This window comes from Monodelphis domestica, chromosome 1 (genome assembly GCF_027887165.1).
Source record: "Monodelphis domestica isolate mMonDom1 chromosome 1, mMonDom1.pri, whole genome shotgun sequence".
Taxonomy (NCBI): domain Eukaryota; kingdom Metazoa; phylum Chordata; class Mammalia; order Didelphimorphia; family Didelphidae; genus Monodelphis; species Monodelphis domestica.
Window position 1 is genome coordinate 21176234 of NC_077227.1, and position 18877 is coordinate 21195110.

The following is an 18877-nucleotide window of genomic DNA, read 5'->3' on the forward strand; positions in this document are numbered from 1 at the left end:
GTTGGTGTGCTCACTGCTGATAAAAGACCTCTAAGCAGCTAAGAAAGATGGCTTCTTCTCCTGGCCATTTCCAAGGAAGACATCTCAATGGCTGGTCTTAGACAGGGTTGTATTTTTACCCAATAAATGATTTTCTCTTCTACTTTTCTTCCACCCTTCTTGGTCTTTGAGGCAGGCTTGGGTTTAGCTTAAAGCTTGCTTAGCTTAAAGAGAATTCAGTCAAAGATCCTCTAATACTTGAAGTTTTGGAAAACTTAAGGACCATGTTTTGTGGTGAGCACACACAATGATTATTAGTTTGGAATCAACTTGCCGCCATCTTGAGGGGCAGAGAAAAGGCTTGGGAACCAATTGGTTGATAAATGGTTTCTGTGAATTGCCTTCATTTCCTCACCCTCTAGAGCAGATGCTCAGTAACATCCAGAACCGGGAAATAAATTTAAAGATCTTTGGAAGCAATGAGAAACATCGAGGCACAAACCCACCTACTTAGAGGTGCTATTTACTCTTATTTCACATATTCATTTAATGCCGGGTAGTAATCTGATTTCTTGATTAGAAGCAAAAAATGAGGAGGGGAAGCAGCTGATGCAAACAGAGAAAGTGACAACAGGAAGTGACAGATTGAAGGTGAGGCAGAAGATAGCAACTAAGTGGGTGAGTCAAAATCATGCTGCTGAGGGGCGGGGTGGGGGGGCAAGTAAAAAAAAAAAACTGGGATTGTTAGCCTGGAGAGAGAAACGTTAGAATTATGGAAAGGGGCAGTGTAAGAATGTTCGCCAAGGCAGGCAGCCTGGAGGTCCTCCTGTATCCCTCCCTCCCCACCCTCCCACCTTCTCTAGAGCCAAGCATTGTCAAGACTTGCACTTTGTCCCTTTGTAACATCTCTCCAATATTCCTCCTTCCCTGCCATCTTAGTTCAGGTCCTTATCACCTCCCACCATGATTACTGCAATAGCCTGTTGGGAGGTAGGTCTTCCTGCCTTCTCTTTCCCCACTCAGATCTGTCCTCCACTCAGCTGTCAAATCAATGTCCCTAAAACACAGATCTGGCCATATCACCTCCTGTTCTATAAGCTGCAATGGCTGCCTATTACAGGAACAAATAGAAAAGCTTCTGTTTGAATTTATTTTTTAAAAATTGATTGATTGGTTTGCTTGTTCCATTAAAGTTCCCAGGAATCTGTCTCCCTTTCTCCCCTGCCTGCACCAGAGAAGGCAGCCCTTGACAAAGAAGACCTATTTCACTATCAAACTACGTTGGGCTTATTTCTATTTCTTGGTTCTTTCTCCGGAGGTGGGCTTTCAAAGCCTGTGAAAATGTGTTCTCTTCCTACCTTTGCAGTCTTCTTACACCTTCCTCCCCTCCATGTCCTCTGATCAGGGACACTGGGCTGCTGGTAATTCCTCACACATGACACTAACTCCTGACAGATCATTTTCACTGGCTGCCCTCCGTGTGTGGAATGCCCTCCCACCCCGTCTGTGCCTACTGGCTTCCCTAGCTTCCCTCAGGTGGCAGCCAAAGTCCCACTTGCTGCAAGGTTTTCTCAGGCCCCCTTAACATGAGGACAGGCCTCCTGCTGGTCATCACTTGTGCCCATCTTGTCTGTTCACCGTGATCTGCTTGTCGTCTCCAGAATTAGACTGGGAGCTCCTTGAGGGCAGGGGAGGTCTTGTCCCTTCCCTTGCCTCTAGAACAGTGCCTGGCACATGGCTGTTGTTAGCTGATTGACTGTCCAAAACTAGAACGGGTTCTCATAAAGATGCAATGAACTTTTTAATAGATGAAAGTACCTGATGGCACGATGGCTGCCAACTTCCAGGAGGGACTTTCTATTGAGGATGGATTAGATGCCCCCCCACCCCCCCGGGTCTCTCTAGCTCTAAGATTCTAGGAGTCCAAGTTATAAAAGCCTGCCCAGGATAACAGGGAGGAAGGCAGGTGTGTGAGAAAAAAGCACTCAGGTTCCACTGAGTAGAGCCACCAGAGACCAAAGTGCATGGGGAAAACAGCCATATTCCATGATGGCAGAACAAGAGGAATTTGTGAGGATAGACCTAACTCATTAAGAAAAGGGGAGACTATATTTAACTCATTGTATCGTTAGGTGCCACTCAAAAGGAGTGAAGGGAGGGAACTCTGGGGTAGTAAGAACACTTCCCTCTCTAGGCTCTTGTGAGGATCAAATGGCATAACCAGGGTAAAGTGCTTTGCAACCTCAAAAAGGGAAGAAGGAAGGAAGGTGAGAAGAAGGGAAGGAGGGAAGGAAGGAAGGAAAAAAAGGAAGGAGGGAGCAAGAGCAATAGGACAAGAAAAAGAAGTAAGAAAAGGAGGGAAGGAACAAAGACAGATGGGAACAAGCACACTGCTATGTGCCAGGTACTATATACTAAGCACTGTACAAATATTATCTCATTTTACCCTCACAACTGTTCCTGAGAGTCAGATGCTATTATTGCCCCTGATTTCACAGGTGAGGAAATTGAGGCAAAGGTTAGGTGACTTGTCCAGGGTCACACAGCTGGTAAGTATCTTGTGTCAAATCTGAACTCGGGTCTCTCTGACTCCAGACCTAGTCCTCCATCCACTGAGTCACCTCAAAACTATCCAAGGCAATACAGCTATAGAAATGCTAGTTACTATTACTATGATCATTATCTTATCTACTCTTAATGATGTTTCATCCTTGAAAGCTTAAGCTCCTGGAATGATTCCCCCCACCTTTTTTTAGAAGAGAAGCCTTCTGTAACATCAGCCATAAATCTCCCCTTGGTAATCTCTCTCCCTGCCTCTCAGGGCGGTGTGTTCCCAGTGCCACAAATAGACTTGGATTAAGACAAAACATGGCAGAGCCATCACTCAGCTGCTGGGCCCTTGGAAATCCTCAGAGGCAGACATTGAGGTCAAAGGGCTGATGGTTCTATGGAATGTCGCCTTTGGGACATGAAAGATTTTAAACTTTGAATCTCTTAAGATTTTGTATTATTTGCATGTACACAAATTACACACACACACATATATACACATGAAAAATGTATCACCCAACATATATGGGTACACATGTACACATGTCCATTCACAAGCCCACTGGTAGAGGGAGTTTCTTCCTCTGGGAGTGCCCCCTTCCCCCAATTAAACCCCAGACTCTCTATTCCCTTCTTGTGTTCATGTTGTCTTTCCCAGAGAGAAAGTAAGCTTGTTGAGGGGAGAGCCAGCCCCATGTTTTGCACTTCTTGTCCCCAGTATCGAGCCTAGAGTTTAAGGTCAAGATGGTGATTCATAAATACTTGTTGGCTGTGAGATAATTTATTCTCCTCCCCCGTTGGCCAAAGGAGAAAAAAGAGGCTCAAAGTAGCTAACTGCCTTGCCAAGGGTTATACAGAAAGGAAGAGGCAGGGCAGGATTTGAACCCAGGGTTTCTGACTTTTTCCACTCTGTCTCTCACCACTTAGCTGCCAAACAAACAAAAATATTACTTAGGCTAAGCATTAGTTGACACATCCAGCATCTTTTTCTTGACTTGTAAACATTACTACTGGTTTAAATGAAGTAGCTAATTTCTTATCAATATGTGTTAAGTGCCTGCTATGTGCCAGTCACTGTGCCAAGTGCTGGGGATACAAAAAGAGACAAAAGACAGTCCTTGCTCTCGAGGAGCTCATGATCTAATGGGAGAGTCAACATGCAAACAACTAAATACAACACAAGTCCTATCCAGGATAGATGCACACATTCTATTTTCTAGCCCAAGTCGTCTACTGTCTGCTCCCCAAATAGCATTCCATCTTTCCACTGCTTTAGCTCTGCACATTGAGTCACGGCTCCCTCTCCCCCCATCTCTTAGAATTCTTTGTGTCATTCAAGGCTCAGCTCACATACTACCTCCTAGATAGAAAGCCTGTCCCCATACCTGGTTCTTTTCCCACTGAATCCTCTAGTTACACCAAACTGAACTTTAAATACCATATAATGCTTGCTTTCCTTTTTGATGAATTGTCTACAGGGTTTAAAGTAGGGAGGGACATCAGACTCCATATAGCCAATCCTCTTTACTTTACAGATGAGAAAACTGAGGCTTGGAGAGGTTAAATAACTTGTTCAGGGTCATGATGACTCAAGCCAGACCCCTTTCTTGTGTTCCATCCTCAGCTCCTCTCTGCCTCCAGCTTGAGGACTCTGGCTGCTCCAACCCACACTGCCTTCAGTGCTCTGTCTTAGAAAGTGACTTCTGAAATATCCTTCACTGGAGCCACTGCGGACGTGCCTGACTGCTCAGTCCCTTCATTATGGATTCTGGCCACGTAACAATGCAGGCAGGCGGCCACAGAAGGGAGGACCTCTCTGCCATGCTCTGCAGTTCATGAGATTTCAAACCCAGCTCCATGCAAGTGGATTTCACAACCTGCCTTCTCCTAACTATTTAAAAAATCATTTCTAAGAGATGGACATCCAGAGAAATCCAGGCTGATTGCAACTTATTTTAAGTTTTTTCCTTTCTCAGATTTTGTAGGTAAAATTCTCTGGACAAGGACTTGAAGGGATCTTGGAAGCCATCTGGTTCAATCCCTTTATCTGGCACATGAGAAAACAGAGAGCCAAGGAGGTTAATTTAGCCAGCTGATTTGTCCAGTGTCAGTGAGTCAGTCAGCAAACATTTATTAATTTTTACTGCATGCTAGGCACTGGCAAAGAAGAACAAACTCACTGTCCCTGTCCTCAAGGACATCATAGTCTACCAGGGAAAAGGAATATAAATATAATAGGCTGTCAAGTCAGAACTGCCTCTACTACCTGTGGACTAGGTGACCTTAGACAAGTCATTTAATCAGTCTTCTTATCATTCCCCCCCCCTTACCTGTGTACTCATCTATCCAGTGACACTGGCCTCCCTGTTGTTCCTCACATAAGACCCCCCCATCTCTAGGCTCTGGAAATGTTTTGATGGCTCTCTGCCATGGCCTCTGAATATCCATGGATGCCAGAGAAGGCATTGCTAGTGTAGATGGGGCTCAGTGTGGGGGCAACTAGCCCCAGGTCTGTGGTCCAGGAAGTCTTCTTATTTTCCAGCAAACCAACCCAAACTGTCCCCCTCAGATCAGGGTGAGCCATTGAGCCACATGTTATCATTCTATTCTTAGAACATGGTGAAAGATTCTGTGGGAAGAATGCTCAAAAATCATAAGATTTGTCATCTGTAAAGTGAGGGAATTTGATTACATGGACTCTGAGGTATCTTCTAGCTTTAGGGCTAGGATCTCATGACTTCAGAGAACAAGCACATCTTGCTGTCCTATTTTACGGATGATAAAACTGAGACTGAGAAGTGAAACCACTTGCTCAATATCCCATGGTAGTAAGTAGCACAAAGCAAAATCTGAACCCAAGTTTTCCATCTCCAAAACCAGCGTTTTTTCCATTTCTCCAGAGATGCCTTCTTAGGGGATTAGTCCCTTCCTTACTTCCTTTCTTCCTTCTTTCCTCCCTCCCTCTCTCCCTCCCTCTCTCTCTCTCTCTACCCCCCTCTCTCCCCCCTCCCTCTATTTCTCTCTCCCTTCCTTCCTTCCTCCCTCCCTCCCTCCCTCCCTTCCTTCCTTCCTTCCTTCCTTCCTTCCTTCCTTTCTTTTTCTTTCTTTCTTTCTTTCTTTCTTTCTTTCTTTCTTTCTTTCTTTCTTTCTTTCTTTCTTTCTTTCTTTCTTTCTTTCTTTCTTTCTTTCTTTCTTTCTTTCTTTCTTTCTTTCTTTCTTTCTTTCTTTCTTTCTTTCTTTCTTTCTTTCTTTCTCTCTCTCTCTCTCTTTCTTTCTCTCTCTCTCTCTCTCTTTCTTTCTCTCTCTCTCTCTCTCTCTCTCTCTCTCTCTCTCTCTCTCTCTCTCTCTCTCTCTCTCTCTTTCTTTCTTTCTTTCTTTCATCCCAGAAAATCAGGCAATTGTTAAGATAAATCTGGTACCTTGCCAAAAGCTAGAACACTTGTCAGAAAGTGATTTGTTCCCTTATACTATTGGCTCTAACAGCCATGTGCTTTGGGCTGCTAGGATCAGTTGCTGTCTGCTGGAAATCCCTTTCCCTCTCCCACCCCCTTGAGCCCCCGAAGCTCGTTTCAACACTCTGCTTTGTGTCTATTTAACATCACTGGCTTATCTAAAGGCTACATTACACACATTCTCTAGCCCGCTGTTGGTGGCCAGTCAGTCACTAACTTTCCCAATCCCAAACATAGGACCATTCATTAGGAGAGAATGATTTCCGAGGAATGTGGGTTCATAGGCAGTTTGGAGGGGGGAATCACCCCCTCTTTAATTTCTGTGTTAGAGATGATACCACAAAAAAGCTAAAAATTCAGGCTATTTGGGCAGTGATATATAAGGATTGTTTTTATCTTGAATCTGCCCCATCTTATTTTTAGATGGTAGGTAAATATATATCTCTATATATCTAGAATACATCTGCATAGAAATAAACAACATATATGTGTGTATGTGTGTGTGTATATGTATACACAGAGACCAATAAACATACAAATGGGAAAAATTCTTCATGTGATTATGCCCATAAAATGTGTTTGGTATGATCAGTCGATGAACATTCATTTCTAAGTGCTTGCCCCATGAGCTGCTTTACCTGAGATTGTGCATTGAGGTTGGCTCCATTTGTTGCCAGTACTTTCACGACTTCCGTCTGCCCTGCCAGGGATGCTATGTGCAAAGCTGTATTTCCTTTCTGCAAAAAGGAAAGAGGACAACTAGTGTTGACACGCCCATTGCCACCTGTCTGTTCCAAGATCTTGGTCAGCAGGACCTGTCTCTCCAGGCTGATTTGCCCTCCTCCCTCTCCAAAGAAAATTATGGTGGCCAGCAGATCTTTGCTCTAGTTCGTATTGGGGCCTATGGCTGGCAGCAGCCATTGGTAACTGGACATCCAAGATGATCACTCTGTGTCCTATGTGGGTTACGATCGTTGGTGACTTTGGTCATTGGACGAGTGGAAAGAGCGCTTTGGTTTTTGGCACTCACCTTCGTGGCTGCATCTACGTTGGCGTCTCGGTGTATCAGCTCGGAGACGACTTCCACGTGCCCTTCTTTGGAAGCAAGATGGAGTGCATTCAACCCATTCTGATGAAGAGTAAGAGAAAGGTTGACTCAGCATGCAGAAAAATCATACGTGAACTACCTATCATGGACTTGCAAGAGAACGGGCCACACCAGGGAACTCGGAGACTATCGCCTGCATTTAATGTTCAAGGGCTCTAAGTTAGGGGAATAAAGGTTTGAAGATTAAACGATTTATTATGGCCATCACTGAATTCCAGAACACATTAGAAGACAAACATCTTGGTATCTGAAGGCTTCCATATAGGAATTTGTTTGTTCCTGATGACGCAGATTTGTTGTAAGGATTGTTCTTTTCAAGGCAGAAGAGAGATGGGAAAAGGGAAAGAAAATAGATTTTTGTTATTAAAAAAATTTTAAATAGGGGGCAGTTGGGTGGTCTAATGGATTGAGAGCCAGTCCTAGAGATGGGGATACTAGGTTCAAATCTGGCCTCAGATACTTCCTAGCTGTGTGACCCTGGGCAAGTCACTTAACCCCCATTGCTTAAACCTTATCACCCATCTGCCTCAGAATCAATAAGCAGTATTAATTCAAAGATGGAAGATAAAGGTTTTTTTAAATAATTAAAAAATAAAAATAAATTTAAAAGGCAATAAATTGTATGCCTCACTATGAAAAAGAAAACAAAATCTAATCACTTTTCTAGCTGAAGGAGAGGAATCCTTTGGCATTGACAATGAGGTGACAGGTAATAGGATGGAGGAAGAGGCAGGAAGGTAGAGTCATATTAATATTAAGTAAATGTTTATAGGGAGCAAAACGCCCCTAAGGTTGAGAGAACAAATGGAGCTTTGGGCTCCCCAGGCCTGACCAACCTGATTGCAGATGTTGATATCGACTCCATTCTTGATGTAGTCAAGGGCCTTTTCCAAGTTTCCAGCTCGAGCGGCCCTCAGGTAGCTGGCATTGGCATCGGACTGAAAGAAAGAGAAAGGCTGAGGTTAAAAAACAAAGCTGAGACAAGTCTCTTTGCCAACCTTGTTGCCAGTCCAAACAGGCAGAAAAGAAGGACACATTATGATGATGGCACATTTGTCGCTGTTGGGCCTCATGGGAACAATCAGACGCCTTCGGCAAGTATCTAACAACAAACCAAGAAGCAAATCCAGCTTTTTAAAAAATTATACCTATGATTGGATAAAGGTATGACTTTATTTCTATCCTTCCCTGGAAATAGTGTAAGAAAAGTGTACAGATCAGAGACAGAGACAGAGAGAGAGAGAGAGACAAAGAGAGACAGAGAGGACAAGGGAGGGGAGGGAGAGACAGACAGAGACAGAGACAAAGAGACAGAGAGGATGAGGGAGGGGAGAGAGACACAGAGAGACAGAGAGAGACAGAGAGAGAGACAGAGAGAGAGACAGACAGAGAGAGAGAGAGAGACAGACAGACAGACAGACAGACAGAGAGAGAGAGAGAGAAACAGAGAGAGAAACAGAGAGAGAAACAGAGAGAGAGAAACAGAGAGAGAGAGAGAGAAACAGAGAGAGAGGGGGGGGAGAGAGAGAAACAGAGAGAGAGAGAGAAACAGAGAGAGAGAGAAACAGAGAGAGGGGGGGAGAGAGAGACAGAGAGAGACAGAGAGAGAGAGACAGACAGACAGAGAGAGAGAGAGAGCATTGACATAATTAAAGATTATCAGAGTATGGAAATAAATGTGGTTCTTAGAAAAATTCAGCCAGAGACCCCTTCCTTCTTTGCTGATTCTATTAAGCATGGGGGCCACCAGTTAAATGAAGGCACCTTTTAAACCATTATAAACTTAGGAAGAAGTTGATTTCAAAATGAGATGCTTTCAGATGCCCAGAATAAATGTTAAATTCTGTGGGGAAAAGTACCCTTTCAGCCATTTCTAATGATCATTTCATAAACCACATAAAATAGAATATTTTTATTATTAGAGATTATACTTTAATTTTTACAGCATGTTCAAAGACCTCTCTTGGTGGTCTGATGGGGAGAGTGGGTAGGTGCCAGCCTGTGTGTGTGTGTGGGGAGACATTGTTCTAACAACTGAGCATACAAAGTCAAAAATCAAGAGTCCCTGCTCTCAAGGAGTTTATATTCAGTGTGGAGGGACGTGCAAGTATGTAAGTACCTGCAGAATCACTACAGGGCAGATTAGGAGCACCCAGAGGGACCCCCAAAGGTTTCCTGTAGAAGGCCAGGCTTCAGTTGGGGTGTGAAGGAATGAATGGGTCGAAGGTGGAAAGGGGTGCAGAGAAGATGTTCATCCCAAGCATGGGGGACGAGCGCAAAGTCAGAGAGATAGAAGACGGAGTTTTGTGGGTGAGGATCAAAGACTTGGTTAGTTCTGAGCCATCCAAGCCCTAGCTTGGAGAAAACTCCATTAAGAGCCCGGATAACATCTACTTGGACACGTACTGCCATGACACAAGTGGAAACTGACATGGAGCCCTCCAAAGTGAAAATGGAGGTTTCCATCTTTAGGAGAAGGAGAGGGGAAGAACAGGTCAGGGCACCAGGAGAGAGCTTTCTTTCTTTCTTTCTTTCTTTCTTTCTTTCTTTCTTTCTTTCTTTCTTTCTTTCTTTCTTTCTTTCTTTCTTTCTTTCTTTCTTTCTTTCTTTCTTTCTTTCTTTCTTTCTTTCTTTCTTTCTTTCTTTCTTTCTTTTTTTTTTTTTGTCAATCAGCCCTGCCCAATTCAGCACAGAGGCAATTTTCCTGGAAGAGCCAAATGGCCCTCAGTTACGGAGGGCCTTGTGATTTATAAAAGCTTCCTTCACAAACCCCGAGTTGTTAAGGTAGTCCAGGCTATTACCAGCTTCCCTTTAACAGCTGAAGAAAATGGCATTCACAAAAGTGACTGCACCCCTGCAATGTGTACGTGGCAAGTTTAAGATTAAAATCTCAAATTCTCTCTGACTTGGAGTCAATCAAAAAAGCATCTGTTAAAACACCATCTGGGGCAGCTGGGTGGTTCAGTGGATTGAGAGCTAGTCCTAAAGATGGGAGGTCCTGGGTTCAAATATAGCCTCAGACACATCCCAGCTGTGTGACCCTGGGCAAGTCACTTGATCCCCATTACCTAGCCCTTACTGCTTTTCTGCCTTTGAACCAATACACAGCAATGATACTAAGATGGAAGATAAGGGTTTACAAAAAACAATTTAAGAAGCTCTGAAATAGACATGGAAATCAGAGATTACAATGGGGGCTTTTCAGTCAAATATCTGAGATTATGAACAGTTCTAATGAAGTGCCCAAGCATTTACTTTGGGGGAGGTGGTGAGAAGGATGGGATTCTGGGAAGTCTTGGACAAATGCAGAGATCCAGTCAGAGCCAGGAGTTAAGGGAAAAAGGAGAAGGGATGACGAATCAACCAAAGGCTTTGGCAACTTGTATAAAGGACATGCAAACACAGTCTTTGAGGATGTTCACATTTGCCTTAAAAAGTATGGCTTCTGAGGGCAGCTGGGTGGCTCAGCAGATTGAGAGCCAGGCCCAGAGATGGGAGGTTCTGGGTTCAAATCTAGCCTCAGACACTTCCCAGCTGTGTGACCCTGGGCAAGTCACTTAACCCCCATTGCCTAGTCCTTACCACTCTTCTGCCTTGGAACCAATTCACAGTATTGAGTCCAAGAGGGAAGGTCGGGGTTTATAAAAAAGTATGGCTTCCCCTATCTCCCACACCAGCAAAAAAAGAAATGAACTGGATGGGGATGGTTCACTTGTATTTGGACATTCATCCACTCTGTTGGCTCCCTGACTTATCTGTGAATTTTCCCAGAAGGGCTCTGATGCTGTCCTTGGAACTCATGACATCAGGCGGCCTGAATATTTTGCCTGCCAGAGATAAAGGCTAAAAGTTCCAGGCTAAGAAAACAACCACAGGGTCGCAGGGGAGTCAGAATACAAGGGAAGACTGAGGAGTTCAGCCAGCTCAAGTGATCTTAATCCTGGAAAGGTTTGCTTGTCCATTTGCGCCTTGTTGTTGTGGGTCAGTCATTTTTCAGGCTGATCTGACTCTTCATGACTCCATTTGGAATTTTTTTGGCAAAGATACTGGAGTGGTTTGCCATTCTTCTTTTACAGATGAGGAAACTGAGGCAAATAGGGTTAAGGGACTTGTCCAGGGTCATGCAGCTAGTAAATGTCTAAGGCCAGAGTTAGACTCAGGAAGATGGGTCTTCCTAACTCCAAGCCCATCACTCTATCCACTGTATCCTTGCTGCCCTTAAGATGATTTTGTTGATTTCTAAACCACAATGCAAGAAAACACACAAAAATCAACTAATTTCTACTGAATTTACTGACCAGTGAGCTCTCACCCAATTCTGCTCTTGTCTCTGGTATAAACACTGGTGGTTGAGCCTTTCCAGAATGTCACTAGTTTGTCATCCCCAGGGCTTTGGGCAAGGCAGAAATGAACTTAGGGGGCAGCTATGTGGCTTAGTGAATTGAGAGCCAGGTCTAGAGAAAGGAGGTCCTGGGTTCAAATCTGGCCTCAGACACTTCCTAGCTGTGTGACCCTGGACAAGTCCTTTAACTCGCCTTGCCTAGCCCTTACCACTCTTCTGACTTGAAACCTGTACTTAGTAATGATTCTAAAACAGGACATAAGGGTTTAAAAACAAAAGAAATGAACTAGACTTTCACATGTAGCTCTTAGTCCTAGAAGTGGCCACTTTCTCCTACTTCCCCTTAAATCCATCTGCAGCTTTGGGATTTAGAAGGGAGGAGAGAAGAAGGGAGTGGAGAGGAACCAGGGGGCTGAAGGAAGCTCTGTCACCCAGGAAGTAGAATTATTCAGTCAATAAACATTCATTAAGCACTGACTATGTGCCAGGCACTTAATGACATGCAGAGTGATTTCCTTTCTTCCTCTGCCCCATCTCCATTGGAGAAACTAAGGCAGAGGGGAAAGAGCATTGAACTGAAAGTCCAAAGACTTTGGTTTGAGTTCTGCCCATCCTCTTGCTGAACAGTGTGAGCCCAGGATGTCTCCCCACTGCCTTGGAAGCCTTTCCCTCCTCATCTCCATCTTCTGCCCACCCTGGCTTCCTCCAAGTTTCAGCTAAATTCGTGACTTCTACAGCAAACCTTTCCCAGACCCTCTGAGCCCATCATTCCCAGTCTATCCCGTAGGCGCCCATTCTCTATGCGTAGTGGTTGTCTCTCCCACTAGCCTGGGCGCTCCTTAGAGCAGGGGCTGCTTTTTAGTTCTGTTTTACTTTCTTTGAATCCCTAGAGCAGAGCCTGGGACATAGACACGGGAGCCCCGTTTCGTCTTCCTGAGACTCATTTCTCTCATCTGTAAAACCAGGACTTTGGATTAGATCACTTCTCAGGTTCTTGCCAGCTTTGAGTGTCACGATCCCAAGGGCCTTGGGAGCAATTTCACTTTTCACCTGGTTGATAATTATACCCCTCAATCTGTTGAGCTGATGTAGCTGCTTGTTAATTATTTGAAAGCTTCTTCTAAGACGGAAACGATGACTAGTGAGATGCTGTAGGATCACAAGACCTTCAGTGGAGAACTGGGAATACCGGGGAGGCCATTGAGTCCAATCTCCTCATTTTACAAATGAGAAAACTGAGGCACAGCCAGGTGGTCCGACTCAGGTCATCCATGTAGGAAATATCAAAGCCAGGATTCAAACCTGGATCTCCCATCCTCAAATCTGGTTGCCTTTCCCCCAAACCACACACTTCTTGCTAGAGTGCTGGCTTTGGAGGGGGTGGGAGGGTCCCAATAAGCAAAGCAATCCCTCCCCTATTCTATTCAAACAGTGCTGTGTATTTAGGACTAAAATAAAGTCAATTCAATCAATTTAACTGAAATTCTCTAAAGTTAGAATGGTTGGTTTGCCATGCAACTGGCCCTGCCATTCAGGGGTGAACTCGGAAATCTATTTGAGGGACCAATAGGAGAAAGAAAGGGTGGGAAGCAAGTCTACACTAGGAACAAGAAATGGAGAATTAACACTATTTTCAATAGAGTGCCTCCCATTGGGCCAGGCATGTATTGCTGAGGCAGGGCAGCATGGTAAAAAGAGCTCTAGTCTTAGATTTATTCATTCATTCATCCATTCATTTGTTTGTTTGTTTGCTTACAAAACCCTTGCCTTCCATCTTGGAATCAATACTGGGTATTGGTTCCAAGGCAGAAGAATGGTAAGGGCTAGGCAATGGGGGTCAAGTGACTTGCCCAGGGTCACACATCTAGGAAGTGTCTGAGGTCAGATCTGGTCTTAGATTTAGAGAATCCAAGTTCAGGCTTAAGCTCTGACCTTTGCTTGCTATGTGGCTACAACTCTCAGGTTCAGTTTCCTCATCTGTAAAACGAGGATAACATTCTTTCTCTTGTGGTCTAACAGAGTTGGCTGGAGAATGGAACTTTGGAAACTATCTGTGTTTCAGGAGACCTGCTGGGCAGCAGCAATGACCGACGACTGACAGCTCATGAAAGATCTCATGCCCAGAAGGTGCTCCGATCAGGAGTAGTACCAAGACGCCCCCTCTGCTGCCAAAACAAGAGGGCGGCATTCTCCTTTTTGCAAAATGCTCAAGACACAACTAGGAACCCCCCCCATCACTAAAATTGTTGCCGGCTTATAACCTTGCTCTTTTGTTTCTGTTGAAGCAAATATCTCCTTAAAAAGATTTGAGAAAAAATATTGCTGGAGGAAATTGGATCTCAAAAGACTCTGAGCTCAGCCAGATGGAGAGTTACGCAGAGCCCGTCATTTCCTAAGTCATTAGGACCAGCAGGAGATGGAGGCAAAACAGGTCAGCATTTTATCAGGGTGACCAAGATAGGAGGGCAGAATTCACAGAGCCAAAGTCTCTTTGGTCATCATTCAATGTCACATCAATTTCTCATAGTCATTAAAAAGGCAACGAGTATCAGCTGCTCTGAAACATGTCTCACATCTGTCCCCTGCTCTCCATTCCCATCACCACCCTCTCCTGGCACAGGCCCTCATTACCACCTGTCTGTACCCCTGAATGTGCTATGCAGGAGGCCTTCCCACTTCCACTCTCTCCTCCCTCCAGAATATCAATTCATTCCAATTTAACAGATATTTATTAATCACCTACTACACAAATACTAAAAAAAAGAATGTTCTTGCCTTCAGGGAGTTTAAATTTTGAGAGAGGGGGGTCAACTAAGGTAGGGGTCATGTGAATGGAGAAAATTGTATGAATGAAGAAAACTGAGCCCTAGAATGGACAAGATTTGGTCAATGAATGGGGCTGAGAGAGAAGAAGGGGCCAAAAGTCTCCAAAGTGGCACTCGTAGGTGAATGGAAATATGGCGCTAGATTCAACACAAACAGAAGAGTTTAGAGGACCTTTGTGGAGGGAAAACAATTACTTCCATGTTAAACATATGATATTTGATATACCAAATGGAGCACCCATTGGAGATATCCAGCAGGAGCAGGCAGTTTGTGTTGTGAGTAGAGATGAGGGATAGAGACAAAGATCTAGAAGTCATTTGATTAGGAATAATAATTGAACACATGGCAACTGGTGAAGTCATTAAACAAGAGGGTACAAAGACAGAGAAGTGGGCCCATGACAGAGCCTTGAGGAGAAGGGATAGATGAGTAATGACTCTGCCCAGGAGACTAAAAAGTGATCAGAGAGAGGGGGAAATGACAATCAGGTAGAAAGAGGCAATCGATTAAAAATAAGAAAGGTTTTTGTTTTTAAGAGCAGATTCCTGTGTGCTGAATGCCAGGGGAAGACTTAGAAGAGATGTGATTTGAGCAGAGTCTTGCAGAGAAGTATTTTAAGTTTAAAATGATTGTAGCAAAGTTGAGAGAAAGAAGTAGAGCTGGCGATCTTGGGGGAGCGGTAAACAAAGCCTCCTTCCATTGGCCATATTTGGCCATGAGGTCAGAAAGGCTGGCCGGTACAGGTTTGAGGCAGGTCTTGAATACCAGGTTATAGCTCGGACTTCTCCCGTGGGTAAAGGAGTAGCTTTAGGAAGAAGACTGGCAGGGGTGTGCAGCAGAATAAGTAGGAAGTGAGGAAACTAGGCTAAAGAGGTAACCAAGGAAGCTATCAAAAGGAACAGCTGTATGGAATGGAATCCAGACTAAGGGATTGAAAATGGAATAAAACAGTCAGTCAACAAACATCTGTTGAGCTTTCTACATGCCAGGCACTATACCGAGTTAATTTGATAGAAGGAAAGGCAAAACCTTAGCCTTGCCCTCAAGAACTCCCAGTCTAACTGAGGGAAATAACTGGGTAAATATAAGAGTCTGTAGGTGGATTGTCTGAGGCAGCTATGTGTGGATAGAGTGCCAAGGCGTGGAGTAATAAAGACCTGAGTTCAAATCCAGCTTCAAGCATGTACTAACTATGTGACCCTAAGCAAGTCACTTCACCTCTGTTTGCCTCAATCATCTCTTCTGTAAAATGGGGGCAATAATAGTTCCCATGTTTGTTGGGAGAATTGAAATAACATTCATAAAAATAAAACACACATAAAAGTGCCTGCCATACAGTAGGTATTACATCAACAATTATGTTTATTAGTTAAAATTATTTTAATTCTATTTTTATAACATTTCCTATTATGATTAATTTTTAAAATTATGGTTAATTTTCTCCCGTTCGCTTTTTTCCTACACCACTTTTTCCACATCCTCCATTAAAAAATCCCATTTTTAGAGCCAGTTGGCCATTAGCCGAAGAGAAAGCCATGTTGGGATGGTACCCAATGCTGGTATTTCCTTGAGGAAGTGGCACAAAGAACAAGGGCTTATCAATGCCTTTGGCCACCATCGTTGCTTGCTCAGAGGACCCTCCTCAGGACACAGCCACATGCCAGGAGATTGGCTCATAGTCCTTGTCCCCATCTGGTGAGATCTCTGAAAGGATGTGGACCTTCCAGGTGAGGCTCTTCCATTTGTGCTCAGTTTGGAGAGACTTTGACCCCTCATGGGTGCCTCCTTGGCAGTGACCTGTCCTTGGGCTGCTCAAGTTCACAAATTTACAGATGAAACCAACCATTGCCTGATCTCCAAGAGAGCAGTGAGTCGAACAGACATTCCAGGGGAAATAACCATGAACCCAGGTGTGACGAAACCTTCCATAGGGCCTTGACTACCATCATTCGAGGCCAGACTCTGACCAAATCCCAGACTAATTATTATTTGTTTGGAATGAAACCACCTTAAAAAAAGGCCGTACAATGAATAGCTTCCTGATTTCTCAGGAGAGGCCAACAGTCACGGAGAAGACTCATCTGGGCTTACAATGATGTGTTCATCCAGAGACCTGAGCATTCGCACAAAGGTATATCCATGAACGTGGGGACAGGTGAGGCCACACCACCATGGGTGTCTCTAGGGTATAATCATTTCCTTCCCCTTGGACACTTGTATTCAAATGGTGCCTAATTGAAGCTCCAGATCCTTGTAAGTACACCTTTTTCCCTCTGATTCTTTTTAAATCAATAGAATAAAAATAAAATCAATAAAATAAAAATCAATTTTAGAATCAATATTATGTATCAGTTTCAAGGCAGAAAAGTAGCAAAGGCTAGGCCATGGGGGCTAGCTAGGTGACTTGCCCAGGGTAACACAGCAAGGAAATGTTTCCTTGATTTTTTAAAAATATAATTTTGGATATAATTTAGATTTTTTAATTACAATTGGTAATTGTTATTATTAATGTCAATCAAATTTCAGACAAGAAAAAGTTCAAAAGGTTTTTCTTCAGGATCCAAAATAACTATGGACCTACTGTGGGGAAGCTTCTATTGGACAAGGATTTCTGAGTTTAGTACTCATGACACAGTTGCTCTCTTTTGCAAGGTTCATGATGGACTCAGATGCAGAATGAGACACGCATTTTCAGACAAAGCCCGTGTGATAATCTAGTTTTGCTTGACTGTGTGTGTTTGTTAACAAAGGTTTTGTTCTCCTTCCTTTTTCTTTTTCTAACAGAGAGGGTATTGGGAGGCTGAGAAGAGATAGCGAAAAGGTAGCAAAAATTTTAAAAAGGGGCAGGAGACATTTGAAAAGCTATGCATTTTTGATTCAGAATTTAATGAACACTAAGAGGACATTTCCATATACAAAGGAGAAGAGAAAAACATTCAATCAAATCACAAATCTCTATTATGGACAGCTTGCTTTGGGGAGAGTTGATAATAAAATACTCAAGTTAATTTCCAAGCTGCCCTCCTTATCTGGGTTTCCTTCTGAAATTTCTTCTGTTCTCTTCTATTCATTAAAAAAAATACCTTGGCACACCCCCTACCCACCTTTCCTCTCTTCTTTTATCAAGACATCTTTTTTAAAATGCAGAGAAGATGCAGGGCAAAAAGAAACCCAGAGGAGCAGGACTGCATTGAAGGCTACATGGTCAACCTATTATATGCTCTAAAAGTAAGCTGTCCATAGGAGAGATCTGCAATTTCTGGCAGAATCCTCTGTTTTCTCTTCTGTCTATATCAAATTGTTCATCTTATTTGGTATTTGTGAAGTTCAACCAAATATGTTTTTAAAATATTTTTTTAAGAAAAAGACAAGAATTTGGAAAACTAGAAATCAGCTGGGCAGAAGTGAGGATTCTTGTAGCATGTGTTAATGAACCGTAGTTTTCAGTCAATAAAAAAGTATCAATAAGTGCCAGGCGGGCACTGGGTGAGGTGATAGGGATACAAAGAGAAAAACGAAACAGATTCTGCTCTCAGGGAACTGACATTCTCTCTGAAAGACAAAAGGTCCATAAATATTGTGAAAGAGGCTGGCACTAAAGAAAAAGTGCCAGGCTGAAGAGTGTGTGAAACTGATCACCTCAATGGGGGGAGGGGCCCCAAGGGATTGGAATGCTAGAGGAGAAGACTCTGGCTGGATATATACATACATACACACACACACAGGGTGACACAAGGCACTGATTTTTGGAGGAAAGAGTTTTAGTGGTGGGGGATGAAGCAGAAAAGGTTCCACATAGAAGGAGGTGGTGCTTGGCTGAGTTTTGAAGGAGACTGGGAATTTCTAAGGCAGGGTGGGGATGACCAGTGCAAAAATCATAGAGATGAGAGAGAGCAGATTGTGAGTGTAGAGAATAATATGCTCCCCAAGGATGCATGGTTGAAATAGAGAAGTTTATGTCAGAAATGAACTAACTTTCACAACTGCAATGGGAGGGAGGGATGGAGGGTCACTAAGAACCTAGGGGTTCTCCTTACTCTTTCACTATAGCAAGGATGGCACCTTGGCAGAGATCTGTCCAAGGCACCTCTGCAGAGGCCAGAGGTTTTCACATTCCCTCACCCTCTCTCTCTCCCTGTCTCTGTCTGTTTCTCCCTCTCTCCCCTCTCTCTCCACTTTCTCTCCCCCCTCTCTCCTTTCCTCTCTTTTTGTCTCTGTGTCTCTCACCTGCCTTTGCCTCCCTCTCTCCGTCCATCTGTCTGTCTGTCTCTGTCTGTCTCTTCCTCTTAGTCTCTCTGGTCTCTGTCTGTCTGTCTGTCTCTGTCTTTCTTCTCTATCTTTCTATCCCTCTGAGTGTTAGGAAGTTTTTTTAGATACTTGGATAAGATCTTAGAATTTAGAGCTGGAAGAGACCTTAAGCACAGGTGGGTTTTTTTTTTCTAACCTTCTTAAGGCACAGAAAATAATAAAAGGATTTTTAGAGTTGAAAGGAATCTTTGAGATTGCCTAGTCCAGCCTCCTCAGTTTACAGATGAGGAAGCTGAGGCACAAAAGGGAAATCTAGGTGACACAGTGCTAAATCTGGAATCAAACAGACTTGAAATCAAATCTAGGCTCATA

General features: G+C 43.6%; 1 protein-coding gene across 11 annotated transcripts in view; it reads right to left on the reverse strand.

Annotated features, from left to right (window-relative positions):
• Positions 1 to 18877, reverse strand: part of ANK3 (ankyrin 3) — a 754092-nt gene that overhangs the window by 244266 nt on the left and 490949 nt on the right. For all 11 annotated transcript variants that reach the window (XM_056795799.1, XM_056795855.1, XM_056795804.1 and 8 more), the window contains 3 exons: positions 7926 to 8027; positions 7012 to 7110; positions 6620 to 6718 (listed from right to left, as the gene is read on the reverse strand). In XM_056795799.1, the coding sequence (XP_056651777.1) occupies positions 6620 to 6718; positions 7012 to 7110; positions 7926 to 8027 (300 nt within the window). The remainder of the gene's footprint in view (positions 1 to 6619; positions 6719 to 7011; positions 7111 to 7925; positions 8028 to 18877) is intronic.